The sequence below is a fragment of the Crotalus tigris genome, unplaced genomic scaffold, assembly GCF_016545835.1.
Source record: "Crotalus tigris isolate CLP2741 ecotype Arizona unplaced genomic scaffold, ASM1654583v1 scf7180000020588.15403103151:6194809, whole genome shotgun sequence".
Taxonomy (NCBI): domain Eukaryota; kingdom Metazoa; phylum Chordata; class Lepidosauria; order Squamata; family Viperidae; genus Crotalus; species Crotalus tigris.
Window position 1 is genome coordinate 5,587,062 of NW_024098092.1, and position 19,358 is coordinate 5,606,419.

A 19,358-nucleotide genomic window follows, 5' to 3' on the forward strand; every position below is an offset into this window, starting at 1 on the left:
ACCTTATGACCAGCAAAGTCAGTGGGGGAAGGCAGATTCACTTAACAACCATGTGACTCATTTAATAACTGTAGTGATTCACTTAACAAATGAGGTCATTAAACGGGCCAAAACTCACTTAACGAATTTCTCACTTATCAACATAAATTTTGGGCTCAGTTGTGGTCCTAAGTCGAGGACTAGCTGTACTTGTGTTTTTCAATCTCTGCCCCTTTAAGATGGGTCGACTTCAACTCCTAGAATTCCCCACCCAGCGTTGATGGGAGTTGAAGTCGGCCCACCTTAAAATTGCCAACTTCCAAAAAAACAGGTCTAGAATACTGTTAAACTAAGATCTACAGCATAAAGGACCATTGGCTGGGCTAACCCAACATTGCCAAGCCACAAATTGTTTGCAAGGTAGCTATCGATAGAATCCCATGCCTTGTTCTACTTTGCAGGGTTGTCATGGTAGAAGAAGGGAGCCGTGGCTATCATCCCGGGTTTCCCCAAAAGAGGAGGCAGCATACATTCATATGGACACGCTCGGAAGGTAACACCCGCATTCACACGACCAGAAAGGGAGCGCAACGCAACCACATGTCTTCCCCATCTTTCCCGCGCATGGGGCTTTGGTTTAGCATCGGGCCACGCCCCTTTCTGAGTCGCCCTTGGCAACGGCTTTGCTACAACTCCGAGATGGCGGCCCGCCTGCTGGGTCGAACCATTTACCGGAATTGGGGGGGAAGGAAGATAAAAGCCGTGTCGGGAGGGAGGGGAGGAGTAGAGGCGGCAAAGTGAGGAAGGAGAGGACGTTAAAAATGTGGAGGAGCGCAAAGGGAAGCTCAAACAGCTTGTCTTGTCAGAGAGGCTTTAACTGAAGAGGAGAGGGTTTGGTGTGATCTCCCCCGCGATGCTAGTGGTACGCCCCGACCAAGATGGCGGCCGCCGACCGAAAGAAGGGGAGCGCGGGAACGGCAGGTGAGGGGAGGAGAATGGGGGAGATTTTTCTCGGCTCTCCCCATTGGGGGGACGGAAAGGAGTGGCGTCCGCTGATTGGCTGCCGCCAGCCCCGACCTCGGGAGGCTTTGGGAGAGCGCGCTGATTGGCCGGCGGGAGTTGGGGGCCTTCCTGCCCTCCCTCCGCTGTCTCAGTGGCCCTAGAACCCCTTCCGCCCACTTCCTCTCAGAAACCCCCCCCAGAACTGACAGAGACAAGTGTGCCTCTGAGCATGTGGAGAGTGCTTTTCCTCCCCTCCCCTTCCCTCCCAGGACCCCAAAGTTGGAGGGGGGTCTGTTGAGGTGGAAGGGGTGAAATTATGTGCTTATGAAAGCCCCCCCCCAAAATGGCGTCAAGAAAAGGCCTTTTAAGTATGTGAGGCTATGGGGGAAGGTAGCCAAGGCTATAAGAGTGGAAAAGGGGGCGACCTTCGTGGGTTTCAGCTGGGGGGGTCCCCAAGGAAGTTGGCCAAGGCTGAACTTTCCTGGGAATGACCAAGGTGGGGTTTAAAACCAGGTTACAATGTGGTTTAGTGTAAGGGGAAGATGGAAAATGCGACCTTTGGGGAGGGCACCCCAAATGCTTGGTGGAAAAGGGGGGCAGCTTTGTTTTAGGGGAGGGTGCATGCGTTCATCTCCTTAAGTGTTTATATATTGCACGTATACATACTTTACCTATGTATACGTTTATATATTGCATGTATATATATGTATATATGTTTGTTTTCTATTGTTTTTGTGTTTATTGTATATATGTACACGTTTAGATATTGCATATATGTTTTATATTGCATGTTTATATTGCATATATGTGTGCTTATTGCATATAAATTATACATTGCACGCGTGTATTATAGGTTTCATATATTTATAGGTATTGTATGCATATGTTTTGTATTGCATTTATGAGTGTGTGTGTATGTGTGTGTGTATCTGGTAGAATACACAGTATCTCAGTATCCGTGTGAGTTAAAAAAAATACGTTTTTATTTATATTTACCTGTAGTGTGAACAGATTGTGTTTTCAGACATAACATTTGCGGACTTAACTCTTGAATGAACAGACAAGGTTTTGAGGTCATGTGAAGCTTGAGTAGGACAGATCAACATATAAATCCCCAGGACATTTGCCAGTTTAAAATCAGCTGGCTGCCCTCCTGGCTAAATTGCTCGTCACATTTGGGCCTAAAATTCAGTTAAATTGCATTTTATAGCCATTCCTTTATTCTGGATTTGTGCTTTATTTGTGCCCTTCGCAGCCATATAAGAAAGGAAAAAAGAGAGAAGCAGCTTGCTTCTAAGAACATTTTGTACTGTGTGTTTTTACTCAGCAGAGCGTTTTACTAGCCTAAAAGCATACAAAAATAACAATTTTTCAGGCTAACCTCACGCTGCTGTCGCCTGCCTATTTACGCGGCGTGTTAAAATGCTTGATTAATTCTGCTGTTCTTTTTTGTACTGGGGCAATGTGCAGCTGCTGTTAAAAGAAATCAGCAAACGCATCGATATATCCGTGGCTCTTAGTGGGAGGACGAATTACATAATATGTTCTCTTTTTCCAGTGTTAGCGCATGGCTTGGAACATTAAGTATGTGGATTTAATGCTTCCAAGGGGAGGAAAAAACAGGGTTTCGGTAGCCTTAAGCTGCTTAGCATCCTGCTTAGCAGGAAAATTTGACGTTTTGCCACTTCTGCAGCTCCTAATAGTGTGGGTTTTTTTTTTTTAAAAAAATATTGTGTTTCCTAGAGGCAGCGATTAGATGGTGAAAGAAGCAATCTTGTTTTTTTGATGGCAAATTGTGTCAAGGGGTGAGGACTTTCTGATTTTTTCCGGCAAGGAACTTTTATCTGCAAATCTCTATTTTGCAGCTTCATAGGCCACGTTCAAGCTGCGCATCCCACAGATATGACACAAAGAGACTACAAGTACTCCTCAATTTAACAACCACAATTTCTGCTCCTGAGTGAGACATTTATTAAGCAAACTTTGCCCCATTTTATGACCTTTCTTGCCACAATTGTTAAGCGAATCTGTGCCTGTCCAATCTCTTAAGGATTCTCCAGTGATGGAGCATCCACAACTTCTGGGGAGAAGCCCTTCCGCTGATTAGTTTAATATATTTATTAAATGGTATGATTTCATGGAGAGAGTTTCGTGCCAATTACATTCCACGTAAAACTGAAAGTGTGAATGCAAAAAATTGACTAAGAATCAAGGCTATTTCTTTTGGGTTTGGTTTGTTGTTGTTTTTTTGCAGATTGCTTTGGGGCCCTTTTTATTCTTTTTTTTTCTGGAGTGTGTTTTCTGATGAAGTCAGCTTCTCTTCAGCTCTCCCTGTGAAATCTCTGAATCATTGTGACCTTGCAAAAAAAAAAAAGGCTTAGTGTCAAACAAGCAACTAAATTAAGAGCTGAAATTCGACAGCTCCTGGTGTAGGAAGACCTTGTCCTTCAAATACCATCCCTTCGGTACATGTTTAAGAGAGTTTTTTGGCTTGAAAGCTGGTACTTTTTATACTTCTATATCAATGTTTTCCCATCTTAGTTTGAAAAAGTGCAGACTTCAATTCCCTGGCGCTAATGCATTCCTTTGGAGGTGTATTTCCATCGTGGCCCGCTTATTCTCTTCTAATCCCTTCCTCTGCAATCTCTCCACTATGGAAAGGGGGAAATGAGAAGGGGGGGAAGCATGGATGCCTGGGGAATTCTGGGAGCTGCCAAGGTGGGAAAACTCTGCTTTAGAGCCTTCAGATGTAGAGGTGTGCAGCCATCTTGACAACGATTCAGATTTTCTAGTCTACTCTTTTCTCTAAGAAATGAAGGGATCTCTTCCCTACTTACGAAACAATTATTTTTTATATGCTTAAAGGCAGGAAGCCCTGAGGCCAAGGTGAAACAAGGTGCCACCACACCTGGTCCCCAGGATGGGGGAGTGGCATAAGATCTTCCGCCAAAGCCTAACCGTGCCTCCCCGTAACGTCCGGAGGCCGAATTTGCCACTCCAGCGATCGGTGCCATTTCAGTGCGTCTTGAAGAGCGTGCACGGGAGTGCCTTGAAACAAGTAAGATCAATCAGAATAGAGCTGGAAGGGACTTTGGAGGTCTTCTAGTCCAACCCCCGTTCAAGGCAGGAGTCCTTATCTCCTTAACCTCTTTTAAGTTGCTGTCTCTAGTGATTTTATTATCTCTGTTCTGTGGTTTGTAGGTTTAAGAGGTTTGGGGTGTGTGGACTTCAATACCCAGAATTCTCTGACCAGCCACTTCCCTCCCTCTTTCTCTTTCTCCTCTGGTTTCCTTCCCTCCCTCTTTCCCTCTCTCCCTTCTTCCCTCCCTTTCATTTTCCTTCCTTTCCTCCCTCTCTCCGTCTGGAATTCTGGGAGTTGAAATCCACCCCTTTCAAAGTGACCAAGCTTGACAAACACAGGTTCAGGGCTTACGTGAATGACATCAAGTTGACAACCCAAATCCTACCGTCAAGTGTAAAGCAAGACTTGATCAACTCCGTGCAATTCCTGTCCTTCCTCTTTTAGCTACTCCTTTATAATTTGATATTTCCTATTGATCTGTGATGTTGCCCCCTCTGCTTCTCCGTCCCTCACCCTCCCCTCCCTGGTCCATCTCTTGACAGAAAGTTCTTGAAAGCATGGTGGAGGTAGCCTTCCAGCTGCGCCTTTCGCTCTTCGATGTGGCCTACCACCAGTTCTTTGGCAGGACCTGGAGAAGCACCCCAAGGCCTCTGAAATCCGTCCCAGGGCAGCCACCCTCTGTGGTCTTCAACGAGGTAAGGGCCTGTTCGTGAGTTGTGGTGGGTCCCATAGGCTGGGTCCTCTGCGATGGAGGGTGTCCCTCTTCCGGTGGGCAGGATATAAATTTCATAATACAATAAGTAAAATTTCCTTCCCTGCACTGGTTATTATCTTCCCTGCAAAATATCACTCTTAAAAAGAAAAAGAATTTTCTCCAGAATTGGGAAAAAAATTCTGCCTGCTTCCTAATAATCCTCCCAGTTCAGTGGTCAAGGTGGGCTCTCCATCCCATAACAGCTGGTCTTTCAGAACCAGCAGCAGAGGGTGCTGTTGTTCCAGGAATCGGGTGAAAAAGCTGCCAGAACTTTTTAACTCTCTGCCCGCTGAACTTGCCCTCTAGCTAATGATCCTAGTGTCCTCCCTGCAGCTGGGCGCTCTTACATTTTATTTTTTAAAGAATTTAATTTAATTTTCAATTACATTTTCTTTCAATCCAAACCTCTTTCCAGGGAGCCCCCTTCAAGCCTGATGCCTCTCATTTAAGGATTCAAAATGGGTTCGGCACACGGGGGTCCACAGTTTGTGGTCCCTGAAATTCTCCCCTCTGCCCTCCTAGACGGTGTATTTCCACACGTCTTTGGGTCACCCCGGTGTCTTGATGGTGCTAGAGATCGTGGCGACCGCCAAGGGACAGGGCATGGCCCCCCAGGAACTCGGCTGTGGCTTCGGGCTCCTCCGGTTGTTTAACGGCAAATCCGAGCCGGTGATTTGGAACTCGACGGGCAAAGGGTATGTTGGTCAGCTTCGGGATGAAACGTGGTTGGAATCGGTGGCAAGGAGTCACTTGGACACTGGTCTAGACGGTTCTCTAAAAGCAAGCGCCTTTCTGCCAGATGGGGTGGGAATTAACACCTTGGCAGGGACTGTGAAGGGCACACCTCGTGGTGAACATAAAAATGCTGAACTAGAAAGTAGGAGATGGTGAGTTCTAGTGCCACCTTAGGCAGGACAGCTGGGTGATTTTGGGCCAATCACCAACTCAGCTCTCAAAAACTCCTTTTTTCTCTCTGATCTGATCCTCCCCTTCTCTCTGCAGGCTTGCTTTGTATCAGGGGACCCCCCGCGCTCTCCTGCACCCACTGCTCCTGGAGCCCATAGAGAGTAAGTCGCAGGGCGCCCAGTGGTTTGCACAGGCCAGGCCCTGTGTTCTTTGCAGCTGAGAAATCCTCAGAAAAACAGCCTTGCAAGGTTGGAAAATTGAGGGGGGGAACTGGTTCAGGGTGCGAGGAGAGGAGAAAAAGGGACCGGCTATTGGAAATCAACTCCTAATTGTTGAGTTCAGATTCAAGATAACTCAACCTTCTTCTCACTGGTTGCAGCTACTCCTTCGTTTTGGTATAGATTCGAATTGTCCTGATGCAGTTTTAATTTATTACGTCACATTCTGTCCCTTTCCTTCCTTCCTTTCCTCTTTGTCCTCCCTCCCTCCTTCCTTTCCACTCTCTCTTATCCTCCCTCCCTCCCTTCTTCCGTCCCTCTTTCTCCTCCCCCCTCCGTTCTCTTTCCTTTTTCTATCTTCTTTTCCTTCTTTCTTTCCCTCTGTCCTTTTTTCTTCTTTAGAGAACAAGTACCTGACAGTGATGGAAAACAGCCACCTGCAGTGCACCCTGCAGCTCCACCCACCCTTGGAGGTCATTTACCATCTCCTGCCCGAGAACACCCCCGTGTCCCGTGGGGAGAGGGTCCCTGGGGTCTTAGCAGCACCTGAAGGTATGCATAACCCTTTCCCTCCCTCCCGTTTTCCACACCTACGATCTTTGCCGCATCCTCATGGTCACGTGATCAAAATTCAGGGTTGCTAACTTTAACAACTGCAGTGTTTCACTGAACGGCCGTGGCGAGAAAGGTCGTGAAATGGGGCAAAACTCACTTAACAAAGGTCTCACTTAGCGAGATAAACTTGGGACTCCATCGTGGTTTAGTTCAGTCTTTGACCCTGTACTTGTCTCCTCTCTTTGCAGGAGACTTTTTGCAGAAGCCCCGACTCATGAAGACGCAGACCTGGTACCTGGACAGGCTGGCTGTCCACCTGTACCCTTCCCTGGAGAGGTTTGAGGAGGAGCTCCTGAGCCTGCTGATGAACGAGCAGGTGGGCCTGTCTGTCTTCTCTGTCTCTTTATCCGTATTATTTATCTCTCCCTCCCTCCCTCCCTCTCTCTCTCTCTCTCTCTCTCTCTCTCTCTCTCTCTCTCTCTCTCACTCATCCCTGTCTGTCTGTCTATCTCAATCATCTATTTATATCATCTGTTTTTATCTATCTCTATTTTCTATCTCTATCTATCTATCTATCTTCTATCTCATCTATTTTTATCTATCTACCTGTTTATATCGTCTGTCTATCTATCTATCTATCTATCTATCTATCTATCTATCTATCTATCTATCTATCTATCTATCATCTCTCCTCTCTGTCTCTTTTTCTGTCGTTAAAAAGCTACTAACTAAACCAAGAACGCCAATAATTGTCCTTGCTCAGATCCCATTTAATTATAGCTATGATTGTAATTATAATTGGGGCCATCATGGTTGATCAGGGCCAGGCTTAAGCTCTTTGCATCCTCATGTTTCCACCAGGCGCTGAGGCAGTCTTGGCTACAACTGTCTTAGGTTGTCCTCCCGCTGAAGCCAGCGAGGATTCTGGGAGTTGAAGTCCAAACGCCTTAAAATTGCTAAGGTTGAAGAACTCGGCCTTGTGGGCCATCCCCAGCAGCTACTTTAGGGTGTCAAGCACTGTTCTGGATTATGTTCTCAGTCCACAAGGATTACAGATTCTCTTTAAAAACCCCAAAACAAATTTTAGCAAACTGGGATTTTTTTTATTTTATATTTTTGGTTTTGAATTTTTTTTCTCCGATGGTGAAAAACGGGTGATTTCCCAGAGGAATAGACGTTCTATTATGGGGACAACCGCAGCCTTTTCCCTCATTTGTTTGTCTACAGATCTTTTCCATATCCAAGGTTTCATTTTTTTTCTTTTTCTTTTTTCTGTTTGAATGCCAGCCTGGGAGCTGCCTTACGGTCTTTGTTTTCCTTCTGTCTAAGAGGAAAATTCTTATCAGCCTCCTGGATGCCCGTTTACAATGCTGATGGTCCCCCCCCCTCCACGAGGGGCAAGCGCTAATGAGCTGTTTTGGAAGGGCCCGGCTGGAGATGGATGGAGCCAGAGAGCGAATCCTAAGTTTTAATGTCGTCTCCGGGAGCTTCCCGTAATTTAGAAAAGCAATAATGACCTTAAGGAGAAAAGAGGGAGAAGATGAAACGGTTTAATATCCCGCAATCACTCTGGGGCAGCTTTGAGTTTTATTAGTTTATGACAGATGGCGTAAAATTAGCACCCGGCACCCCACGGGGCAGTGCATCTCCTTGGTGCATCATCGGCCCAAAATGGAACTTGCCTGCCAGAAATACCCGTTTTCGGAAGAGGGGAGAGAAGCTGCTTCCAAGTTTTGAGAAATTTCTCAGAAACCCTCATTTTGGTCCCCGCTGGGGTTTAATTTGAACCGCCAGGTGGGCCACAAATCAAGGCAGTAATAAATAAATAAAATAAAACTTATCTAATCTCGGTCCTCCTCAACACCCAACCACAATTAGAGCTGGAATTTCTCTTGCCGAGCCAGGAAACTGTTCACTGAGTTGTGCTAAACACAGAATGAGAGAGTTGGAAGGGAGCTTGGGGGGTCATCTAGTCCAACCCCCCGCCCCTCGAATTTCATGACCTCCTTTGCCACGGTTGTCGAGTAAAACCACCAGTTATTAAGTGAATCACGTGGTCACTAAGCGAATCCAACTTTCCCCCCCTGGACTTTGCTTGTGAAGGTCACAAATGGCAATCGCACAACTCTGGCACCCTGCAACCATTCTAAATACGGGCCGGTTGCCAAGGACCCAGGTTTTGATCGCGTGACATGGGGATGCTGCAACGGTCGTCAGTGAGAGGACTGGTCACGAGTCCCTCTTTTTAGTCCCGTCGTAAATTCAAATGGTCGTAAATCGGGGGCTATCTGTAATAATCCACCTTCCTAGGGATGGGGTACCAAGGGGTGAGTTCATTGTTCTCTTGTGATCGAATCCAGGCTAATTCGATCCTGGACGGGACCTCCCTCATGATCCAGGAGCGCCGGCTACACATTGGCGTCCACAACGGCTTGTGCTTCGTGCAGCCCCCCCAGGTGGTGGTGGTGGTCCCCGTGGCATTGCCAGAGGCCGATAGAGCTCGGGGAAGCGCCGACAGCGTGCGCCGGAAACAAGGAAGTCCCTTCAAGAGCAGGTGAGAACCGGGGAATGGAAGGCATGAATATCGTTGGGGACACCACGGGAACGAAGCCAGCTCCCAAGATGACCATGCATGTAGTGAGGACGTGAGAGCAGGGGTCGTTCTTCTGATGACAAAAGATTGTCTTGCTGACCCTTGAGAGGGGATCACCTCTCTCGAGCTAGGTTGCCTTTCCCAACCAGATTTTGGAATCCATAATTCACTTGACCAGCATGGTAATTTGAGCATCCTGGTCTGGTGGGTTATGGGGATTGAGGTCCCAATGGATGTGGAGAACACCAAGTTGGAGAAGATTTGGAAGATTCCTTGAAGTCAAATTCAGGTATTATGGTTGCGTCTCCAGAGAAAATAAAGACCCAGATGCCCAGAGCCAACTTTGAAGGTGGTGAGAAGAAGTTGCTGGACGTTCATGGTGATCTTTTCCTTTGCTTCTTCCACCCCCAGTGCCGAGGGACAAGCTCTCATCCTGCGAAGCCGCATCCACCTGGCTGAGATGGTGCCTCACCCAGCTTTTGGAGTGGTCTTCCTGTTGGAATATGTCTTCTCTGTTGCAAGTGGACCTGATGGGAAGGTAGGAGATGACCTTTGGGTGTTGTTGTTCTTCTTCTTCTTCTTCTTCTTCTTCTTCTTCTTCTTCTTCTTCTTCTTCTTCTTCTTCTTCTTCTTCTTCTTCTTCTTCTTCTTCTTCTTCTTCTTCTTCTTCTTCTTCTTCTTCTTCTTCTTCCTCCTCCTCCTCCTCCTCCTCCTCCTCCTGCTCCTGCTTCTGCTTCTGCTTCTGCTGCTTCTGCTTCTTCCAGGTAATTCAAGGGTCGATTGAGTGGACTTCTTTGTGAATGTGCAAATACTTTTCTGAAGCTGGTCTCTTCCAGTGATCATCAGTTGCTTGGGAATTATGGGACTGTCTTACCCAGAGAGCTGGGGGACACCAGGTTGAGGGCACCTCAAGGACATCTTTGAGATACAATGGACACCAGGTTCAGGGTATCTCAAGGATCTCTGTTGAGCGATGGTAGACACCATCTTTCCTTCCTTCCTTTCCTCCCTCCCTCCTTCCTTCCCTTCTCTCTCTCTCTGTCTCTCTTTCTTCCCTGATCTGTCACCATCCGTTCTCCCTCAGACACCCTCAATGACCTCCTTGACGGCTGCAGCCTACATGCACTCGGTCCGCTGGGCCCTTTGGCAGCCTGTTCTGGATGCAAATCCCGCGGACGTGGTCCTTCCCTTGCGAGGCGGAGCCCAGCTGAACCCCCACCACGTCCTGGTTTATAAGACCCCTCCGGACATCATGAGCTCTGAAGAGGTGAGAGACCCTTTCCCCGCTTGGCTCTTGAATCTCAGATCTCGGCGGTGGTGGTGGTGGTGGATGGGGACGATGGGTCCTGAGGCAGCACGCGGAGAAGACAGGAAGGGGGGCTGCAGCGATGTGTAAGCTCAAGAAGGTTCATTTTGGAGAACCCAAGCCACTTTTTCGAGGTGACCCTTGGGATTTAAGCCTGCGTTTCATTCATCTACGCAGCAAAGCATTGTGGGAATCAAACCAGGTTGGCTTCACAACTGCCGTGCAGGTAGCTAGAACCAGGTGAGAAAGATACATATGTATATCTATGTGTATTAAATAAAACTGCAGGTGAAGCAGGTCGAATCGGGCATCCTGGCGTTTCAGTTCTCCACCAGCTCCGAGGAACGACTGGGAACGGCCGCCAAGCCTCCGGGCGTCAAGAGAGGAACGAGGGTGCCATCGGTCCAGTCGCCCGGTGAGGGGTTCCATCCCACCTTCCTTCTTGGGGGAACATGTGGGGGGCCATCAGACCCCTTCCAAGGTTGAGGAGGCCCTTCAGGACAGCGGTGGGGGTCAGAAACAGACAGTCCCGGACTTACGACTGTTCAAGGTGATGACAGACAGTGTGTGGGGGGGTACTTACAACACAGTTACGACACTTAGCGATGGGAATTTTGGTCCCGGTGACTTCTCATCGGTCCCTTTTTTCTAGTGCCATGGTTACGTCAAACGGCTGCGGAATAAATGGTCATAAGTTGAGGTCTGCTTGTCATCCAGAGGTCATAAAGTGGGGCTTAACAATATGTCTCCCTCTGCAGTATAAATGTGGGGCTCCCTTGTGGTTGTAAGCCCAGGACTTGCCTCGACTCTCTGCTTAAGGACCGGAGCTGCAGTTTAGATTTGATCCGCCTCCGATTCTCTCTTTTTCTTTTCTTTTTTTCCTTCCCTCGACGGAGGAAAAGAGAAAGGAAAAAAAAAATAAATCAAGATTTTTTTTTCCTCCAGCCACTAGAGTGCAGTCCGTTCTCGTTTTTTCTCTCCTTTCCTGCTCTGGAAATATTTTGGCATGGACCAGAGATGGATTCCAATGGGGTTGTTGAGTAGATGCTAAAACCTAGAACATAGAATGACAGGAGTCGGAAGGGACCTCAGAGGTCATCTAGTCCAACCCCCTGCCCGAGCAGGAAACCCTAGACTTTTCCAGACAAGGGGCTGTCCAGTCTCTTCTGGAAGACCTCCAGGGATGGAGCTCCCACAGCTTCTGGAGGCGAGCCGTTCCACTGGTTAATTGATCTGGGATGATAGGATTCTGTGTTTTATGATTATGGTGACAGTTCTTCCTCTTCGTCCTTATCTAGGTTCACCTCCTTCCGTCCAGATGTTGGTTTCTACTCAGGATTATACGCAGGGCCCCGGGGTAAGTCTTTCTGTCTAGTTCCCTGCAGGAAAAAGGAGCAAAGGAATATTTTCCGTTAACAGCCAGTCCTCTATTTACAACCACCATTGAGCCGTAATAACTGCCTCGATTAGCCACCGAAACTTGGGGCTCAGTGGTGGCCGAGGACTCCCTGCGCCCGATTCTCGCCTCCGCTCGCTCGCTCTCTCGCTTCACAAGTGACCTCTCCTTGCAGTTGTCGATGTCCGAATTGTCGGCGTCCCCAATAAAGAGGACCGTCCAGACTTTGCAGCAGCCGGTCAGCGATGCTGAGCCGTCCCAGGACAGTCTTCAGCCAGCCGGAGAGGTAACCACTTCAGACAGGCCTGTGCAATCAAAGACTAGCCAAAATTCCCGGTTTCCTTTTTGACGGAAAACCCAGCTTAGCTTGTTCGGATCCTCCCTTTTCCTTCCCTCCCCTCCCAGCCGGAGCAGAGTCAAGCAGGCATCGCTCACCTGGAGTCCGACTTGAGCTACGGCCCCCAACTTGAGGATTCGTCCCTGGTGGACCAGCTGCAGGAGCTGCCCTTCACGCCGGCCCACATGCCCATCCTGGCCCTCGGAGGAGCACCTTGGCGCAGGTGAGGCCCCAGAAAAAGAGGGAAGGAAGGAAAAGGGAAAGAAGGAAGGAAAAGGGGAGGGACGGAGGGAGGAGGAAAGAAGAAAAAATGAAAAGAAAGGAGAAAAGAGATTGAGGAAGGAAGGAAAGAAGCATAGTGGGAAGGAAGGAAGAGAAATGAGAGAGAGAGGTAGGGAGGGAAGAAGGAAAGGAAAGAAGGATTCAGAATCCCCTTCCTTCCCCAGCCCGAACACTGGCCCCACCCGGGCCTCGCTTGCTCGCCTGCGCACGGCCGGATTCCCGGAGCTTCTGGATTGCAACAAGGAGCCGGTGGAGATGCTGGATCCCAGCGATCCCACCCCCTGCAGCCCCCAGCAGGAAGGAGCCGACCTCCTGCCAGACCACGAGATCCACCTGCAGTTCCTGGCCTTGAGCAGGTGGGCCAGGCCTTCCGGTTCCTCCTCTGAGCACTGTGAAATTACTCCTTTGCGGGCTTTTGCAGCGTCTCAATTTACAACTGCTTTTTTTTTACTTTGGATCCTTGGGTTTGTCCAGTGTAGTGTTTCTCAACCTTGGCACTTTTAAGGATTTCAACTCCCAGAATTCCCAGGCGTTAATGGATGTCTTTTTATGTATATCCCTAGTGTGTGCCTGCTTACTCTCTTGTAATCCCTTTCTTTGCAATCTCTCCATTCTAGGGAGTAAGGGGGGGGGGGAAACAGCATAGCTGGCTGGGGAATTCTGGAACTCTTAAGAGGTTGCTGAGTGCTAGGATTTCGGGCTTCGCCAGTTGAATTTCCGCTCCTTTCTTTCCACCAGACCTGCCCAGGACAGCCCTGCCACCTGGCCCCAAAGCATCTACTTCACCTTCCAGTTTTACCGCTTCCCCCCGGTCACCACGCCACGGCTGCAGCTGGTCCAGACTCAGGCCTGTGGGCCAGCGACCCACATCCTGGCGCAAATCAACCCGGACGGGAGCCCCAATCTCGGTACGGCTGGGACGCAACAGGGGAGACTGATAGGGAGAGGACCCGCCCGATAGTGAGCCAGGCCAGGTGGCTTCTGGGAGATTTCTTGCCCTCTTATACGCACTGGGCCCGCTCCTTCCCTCCGCAGCGCCCCCTGGCTTCCACCTGAAGTACGCGGTGGACGTGGCCTCCCTCAAGCCAGGAGAGCCGCACTGGTTCCTCCACTACCTAGCCCAGCATTCCCTGCAGATCGACGTCTGGGACGGGGACTCGCTGCTTCTGCTGGGATCTGCTGCCGTCAAGCTGAAGGTAGGTGAGGAAAGGCTTCCAAAGCGGTCCTCCAGTTACGACCGGGGGGCAGGTCACCCCCTGGAAGAAGCGAGTTACGTCCGATTTTTCACCCGGCGTCTCCAGGGGTCACGGGATCCAAATTCAGATGCTCGTGTTTATGACGGTCGCAGCGTCCCCGGGGGGGGGGGGGTCACACGATCCACTTTTGCGGCCTTCTGACTGGCAGAGTTGGGGGGGGAGCTGGATTTGCTTAATGACCGTGAGACCAGCTTAACGGATGCAGTCATTCGCTTAAAAACGGGGGCCAGAAGAAAGGTCGTAAAATGGAGCAGAAGCCGCTTAGCCAGTCTCTCTCCCCTAGCGACAGAGACTTGGGGCTCCCTGGTGGTTGTAAGTCGAGGACTACCTGTATTTCCAGGGTGGGGGCAACGGGGACAGAGGGAGACGGGCCCCCCACATTCAGCCGTGACTGGCCACAGCTGGGCTCCCTTCGCAGCACCTGCTCCGCCGAGGCCGTCCGGCCGTCCAGGTCTGCCACGAGTTGGAAGTGCTGACCGTGGAGTACAAGCCGGACGTGAGCCTGCTGAGCGGCCAGGGCTTCCGGCCTTGGGGGGTCAAGCCCATCGGGGTGCAGGTGGTCCTCAGGGCTCAGCTCCACCTCCGCCTGGCCAACATCGGTGAGTGCCATCTCTTCTGTCCTCCCTCCCTCCCTCCCTCCCTTTCTTCCACTTTCCCTTCTTCCTTCCATCCATCCATCCATCCATCCATCCAGGGTCTCCTGCTTGAGCTGGGGGTTGAACTGCAAGACCTCCAAGGTCCCATCCAACTCCTGTTTTTCTATAATCCCAGATCAATTAATCAGCAGATGGGCTTCCCTCCAGAAGTTGTGGCTGCTCCATCGCTGGAGGTTTTCAAGAAGAGACCGGACAGACATTTGTCCAGAATAGTCTAGGAAGGGGTTGGGCTAGAAGACCTCCAAGGTCCCTTCCGTTATCCTGCATTTTGTATCATTCTGGAGCTCAAGGTGGCTGGCCAGTTCTGGAGGACCCCCCCCCCACACACCTGTAGAGATGAATTTCCTTGCCTGCGAGGAGGAGCGAAAGCCGGAGAAGGGGGCTCCAGAAGGTTCCCGCTCTCCTTAGCCGGACCTTTTAAGCTGCCTTCCCGGCACCCGGCGGGGATGAGAGGCTGTCTTTGGAAAGGAGCGTCTCTCCTTCCCTGCTGCAAATCAAAGCCTCTCAGACGCCGGAGGTGTCTCCTTTGATACCTCTGCCTCTGCTCTGAAAAGGCCACCAGCCTTATTTTATTTTACTTTTAGGAGAAGGAGAGGGAGGGGGGAGTTTTTTGGGCTTGCAGGTTCGGGAGGAGATCAGAAGAGCCATCAGGGCTGTGAAAGGACTGGATAAACCTATTATGCATCAAGGTGGTTTCCCCCCCCCCCAAGTCAAAGGCAGAGGGCCCGCTGAGCCCCACTCGGGGGTCAGAAGCACACAAAGATGAGTGCCACTGCAAAGCGGGGGGGGGGGAAAGAAAAAGAAAGAAAGAAAGAAAGAAAGAAAGAAAGAGGGAAAGAAGGGAAGGGAGGAAGGAAGGAAGGAAGCGAGGGGGTGAAGGAGGAGAAAAGGAAGGAGGGAAGGGTAAGAACGAAGGAAGGGAGGTGATAGGAAAGAAGGAAGGAAGGAAATTGAGGGCATGGATTTTTGGCAACCGGAGACCCTCCAGGTACCCTTGCAAGAAGTTTTCATACGTGCAACTCCGCGCAAAGTTTAATAATTTTATTCTTGTATAAAACCGAGATAAAGGACGAACGCGACGTGAGGGAAAGCAGAGCAAGGAAATCAAAAGTGGAAGCTCCTAGTGCAAGCAAAAGAAAAAGTGTTTTCTGATCTTGTTACAAGTACAATTATAAATTTAGCTCTTCCTCTCCGGTTGCAGCCTCGCTCTGTTCTTCCTCTGATCTATTCTCTCTAATCCTCAAAAGTCATAAATGCGAAACTCATTTTTGTTCTGTTTCACGCCAAGGAGACAGTCCATCAGGGCTTTCCAGTCACCCCTAAATGCTGATATTGTCTCTCCTCTGATCAAAGAAGCCGATGCGACTATCTCAGCAGCTTCCATCCTCTCTTCGCCTCTTCTTCCTCCTCCCCTTGGCGGAGAGATGAAGATCTGGGTTGCTCCATCACCTTCATTATTCATGAAGAGGAGACGTCTTTGTTTCCTCCGTCTCCTTGTCAAAATGGAAGCTCGCCTGAGGCATCCAGAGATATTTTTTTTTTTTTGTTCCAAGGAGAAGAAGCGAGACAGGCCAAGAGAAACCACAAGAGTGTGAAATATATATATATCCATCTCCTTCAGATCATGATGAACATGAAAGTCACCAGCTCGACAGTTGCCAAGCCTGGGAGATTGGTGGGATGTGGTTGACGTTTTTAGAGCAGGACACGGATCACCTCATGAGGTTTCCATTCCTCACGTTCCACCAGCGTGACCAGGATCAGGTTTGGGCTGTGCGAAGAGAAGGTGTTTTGGTTTCTACCATCGCTCTCCTGTTCCATGTATGAAGATCTGGAATGAGTGACATGCCAACGTGATGCAATTGTGAGGCCCTTGGATAAGCTTCCTCCGTTGTATGGTCTTAGGGACTGGGGTGATGTCTCGGCTCTCTTTGACCTAAAGACCACAGAGAAAAGCGACAGAGATGATGAAGGTCATCTTGGAAGAACTTGGATGTGTTCCGCCTAAAGAAGAGAATGCTAAGGGAAGACCTGACAGTGGTCTTCCAATCCATGAAGAGGTCTCAAGGGGAAGAAGATCGGATTCATTCATAGCCCCCAAGGATAAGACAAGGACCAGTGGTCTGAAGGTCTACCAAGACACAGCCAGCCTTGAAATAAGGAGGATTGTCCTCAGCTATTAAGCACTGGAACAGCTTTCTGGAGGGATGGGGCTCTGTCATTGGAGAACCTGAAGTCCAAGGGTGGACGTGGTAGGATCAGAAGACCTCCAAGGTTCCTTCCAGCCTCAGGATACTATGATCCTGAGATAGACAGATAAGATACATGACGGAGGGTGGGAGAGATGGATGGGTAGGCAGAAGGATGGATGGATGGATGGATGGAGTGGCTTGTCTCCAGAAGCTGTGGGTGCTCCATCACTAGAGGTCTTCAATAAGAAACCGGACAGCCGTTTGTCCTTAATGGTCTAGGGTTCTGCTTGAGCATGGGCTGGACTAGAAGACCTCTACGGTCCCTTCCAACTCTATATCTTTTTACCTTTCTCTTCCCCACACCCCAAATAGGGGAAGTTCATCTCTGATCTACTCCAGCCCCTTCTCTCATCCATGAACAGGATAAGGAGAGTGGAGCTCTGCTGATGCACCCCCCAACACACAACCCATCCTTCTCTTCTCTTACAGGCCACCGGAGTGAACGGGGGCTGCGGAGATCGCACTCCTTACCCCCCTCTTGCAGACGGGTCATCTCCTCACAGGACGGGGCCAGAGGCTTCCCTGGTGGCAGTTTGGTCTCCATCAACCCTCACAGGGGTAAGTTTCCCTTGATTTGGGGGGGGAAGGGGGGGGAAACAGAAGGTCAACAAGATAGATAAATTTGTTGAGTTTTTTCTTGATTTGCAGGCCCAGGTTTAGTTGGGAAGGGTCTCAATTCTTTAATTTTCTCTTCCTTGGATGGGTGCCCACACTTCTTTCCCAAGGAGGCCTGCAATGGCCTCCTCGCTGAGGACTGGAGACTCTGTTCTGAGGAACAATGAATCAGTGGAATGGCCTGCGCTCAGAAGCTGTGGGTGCTCCATCGCTGGAGGTTTTTCAAGGAAAGTTCAGACTGCCTGTATATGAAATAATAATAGAATAAGATTAAAAAAAATAGAAAAGAGAAGTTTTTGCACTTCCACCTTCTGTGTGTGTGTGTGTGTACGTGTGTGTATGTGTTGTAAAAATGACTTCAGCCAATTTGTCACTGCTGGGGGAGAGCGGCCTGAACCAGGGGAATCAATTGAAGGGCAGCTAAGCGACAAATAACACTGAATTTTCTCGTTCTGTGCCAGCGGTTCTGATCTAACTTCCCTCCTTGGATCAAAAACTCCTAACTGGAACTGAACAGCACAAAATTGTGATTTCATCTAAGATTTGCAATTTTTTTTTCTTTCGGGCTGCTCCCCAGCACTATCAGAGAGTCCTCGACTTTACGAGGCAAAAATACCCCATCAATTACCATTATGGGACCCCAAGGCCCTGCGAACAGCCATAAATGTTAGCTAGTTACCGAGTGTCACGTGACAATGCGGGTGTGGCTTCAGACTTGGAATTTTGGTTGTATGTAGCCCTGGGGAGGTCCATCTCAATTTCAAATGGTCACTTAAGTCACCAGTCGTAAGTCAAGGACTTCAAACAGTCACCAAGCCACCGGTCCTAAGTCACTCTATTAGGGCTTAGAATTTAACCTAGCCGCGGTCATTGCCTGATGGAAACCATCATTGACTAAACCTTAACTGAGTTTGAGGTGGATTGGCTTGACTGCCACCCTTTGGTGCATCTCTTCCAGTCGGAAACGTGTGCCAAGCTAAAAAACTGGCCGAGGTGGACAGCGAGCTGGCCGCTCTCCTTTTTTCCCACTTGCGGGAAGTCAGCACCGCCTTGCAGCCCGCCAACCAGGAAGCCGGCCTCACCCGACGCCGAAAGTTGGAGAGGATGCTTTCAGTCCGGAGGAAGGAATCCCAGGAGGGCGACATTGGGAGGAAAAGCAGCTTCATCTTGGTGAGGGACGTGGGGATCGGATGCATGCGGTCCGAGGCGGTCAGATTCAGAGCCGAATTGAGCAGGAAGCCATTGCTGAGGGGTTGAGTCAGGACCAGCCAGCCAGAAGTTAGAACGGGATGTGAGGTTGACCTCGGGAAACAGGAGGAAGGGATGCAGACAATACAACAGACAGATAAGAGGCAGCTGAGTCTGCAGAAGGAAAAGGGGCCTGAGAAGTATCTCACAAGGGACCCTCCCTAGTTTCCTATGCTTCATAGGGGAGGGAGGCAGATGGAAGTCCTAGCTTTAACAGAAAGCTTAAGAATGCTTCCTGTTGGGATGCAGAACAGAAAACTGCGTTTGATTTGAATCAGAAATGTCTTCTAATTAAACCCGAGGACTTCCCACCCCACTGTTTCTTGAGGCCATCTTTGTTTCCCCCCCCCAGGGGCGCCATGAGGACCGGGTTCAGCACTCCCGAGACCTCCAGCTGATCGAGGCGTACCGGGAGCGCATCAAAGCCGAGAGCATCACCTCCATGCTCTGCCAAGCCATCACCACCCACCACACCGTCTACGCCACGTTGGGCACGGCCGAGTTCTTTGAGTTCGCCCTGAAGAATCCCTACAGCGTCCAGCACACGGTGACCATCAGGATAGACAACCCAGAACTCAGGTAGAGAACAGCAGGAGGTCACCTGCCCATTGAGAAGAAGGTTGATCTCTTCCTTGTGGGACTCCTTTGGGGAGGAAGGAAGCGGTAGGAAAGGAAGGGCCCCCAAACTCAACAGGTATCTGCAATGCGTTGTCACTCTCTGTCCCGTGTTCCCAGGACAAGCCAACCAGGTTCAGTAACATTGGTTGGAGTAGGTGGTCCTCCAGGTATTGTTGATCTTCAGCCTGATCTCCAACCAAGAGACAGTGGAAGTTGGAGGTACATCTGGAGGCCACCTATAATTTTCAGAAGATGACCCGGGGAACCCCTTGGAGATGCCCTCTCTCCAAAGCCACCATATCT

The 19,358-nt window shown here is 49.7% G+C and overlaps 1 protein-coding gene across 10 annotated transcripts in view; it reads left to right on the plus strand.

The window, feature by feature from the left end:
* The first annotated feature begins 96 nt into the window (after positions 1–96).
* The window catches only part of NPHP4 (nephrocystin 4), a 124,794-nt gene continuing 105,532 nt past the window's right edge, over positions 97–19,358 (plus strand). For 5 of the 10 annotated variants that reach the window (XR_005559678.1, XM_039367372.1, XM_039367376.1 and 2 more), the window contains exons 1-21: positions 846–960; positions 3,847–4,039; positions 4,606–4,758; positions 5,340–5,512; positions 5,820–5,884; positions 6,344–6,493; positions 6,745–6,872; positions 8,857–9,050; positions 9,501–9,627; positions 10,174–10,356; positions 10,684–10,810; positions 11,694–11,752; positions 11,967–12,077; positions 12,158–12,351; positions 12,575–12,766; positions 13,149–13,318; positions 13,446–13,606; positions 14,085–14,265; positions 17,004–17,132; positions 18,148–18,359; positions 18,790–19,016. Coding sequence is in view for 9 of the 10 variants with exons in the window: in XM_039367372.1 (XP_039223306.1) it covers positions 3,902–4,039; positions 4,606–4,758; positions 5,340–5,512; positions 5,820–5,884; positions 6,344–6,493; positions 6,745–6,872; positions 8,857–9,050; positions 9,501–9,627; positions 10,174–10,356; positions 10,684–10,810; positions 11,694–11,752; positions 11,967–12,077; positions 12,158–12,351; positions 12,575–12,766; positions 13,149–13,318; positions 13,446–13,606; positions 14,085–14,265; positions 17,004–17,132; positions 18,148–18,359; positions 18,790–19,016 (3,074 nt within the window). In the remaining variant the exon portion in view is untranslated. Of the gene's footprint in view, positions 533–845; positions 961–1,021; positions 1,478–3,846; positions 4,040–4,605; positions 4,759–5,232; positions 5,513–5,819; positions 5,885–6,343; positions 6,494–6,744; positions 6,873–8,856; positions 9,051–9,500; positions 9,628–10,173; positions 10,357–10,683; positions 10,811–11,693; positions 11,753–11,966; positions 12,078–12,157; positions 12,352–12,574; positions 12,767–13,148; positions 13,319–13,445; positions 13,607–14,084; positions 14,266–17,003; positions 17,133–18,147; positions 18,360–18,789; positions 19,017–19,358 lie in introns of those variants that run through there. The other 5 variants (XM_039367375.1, XM_039367377.1, XM_039367373.1 and 2 more) reach the window with 5 other exon arrangements.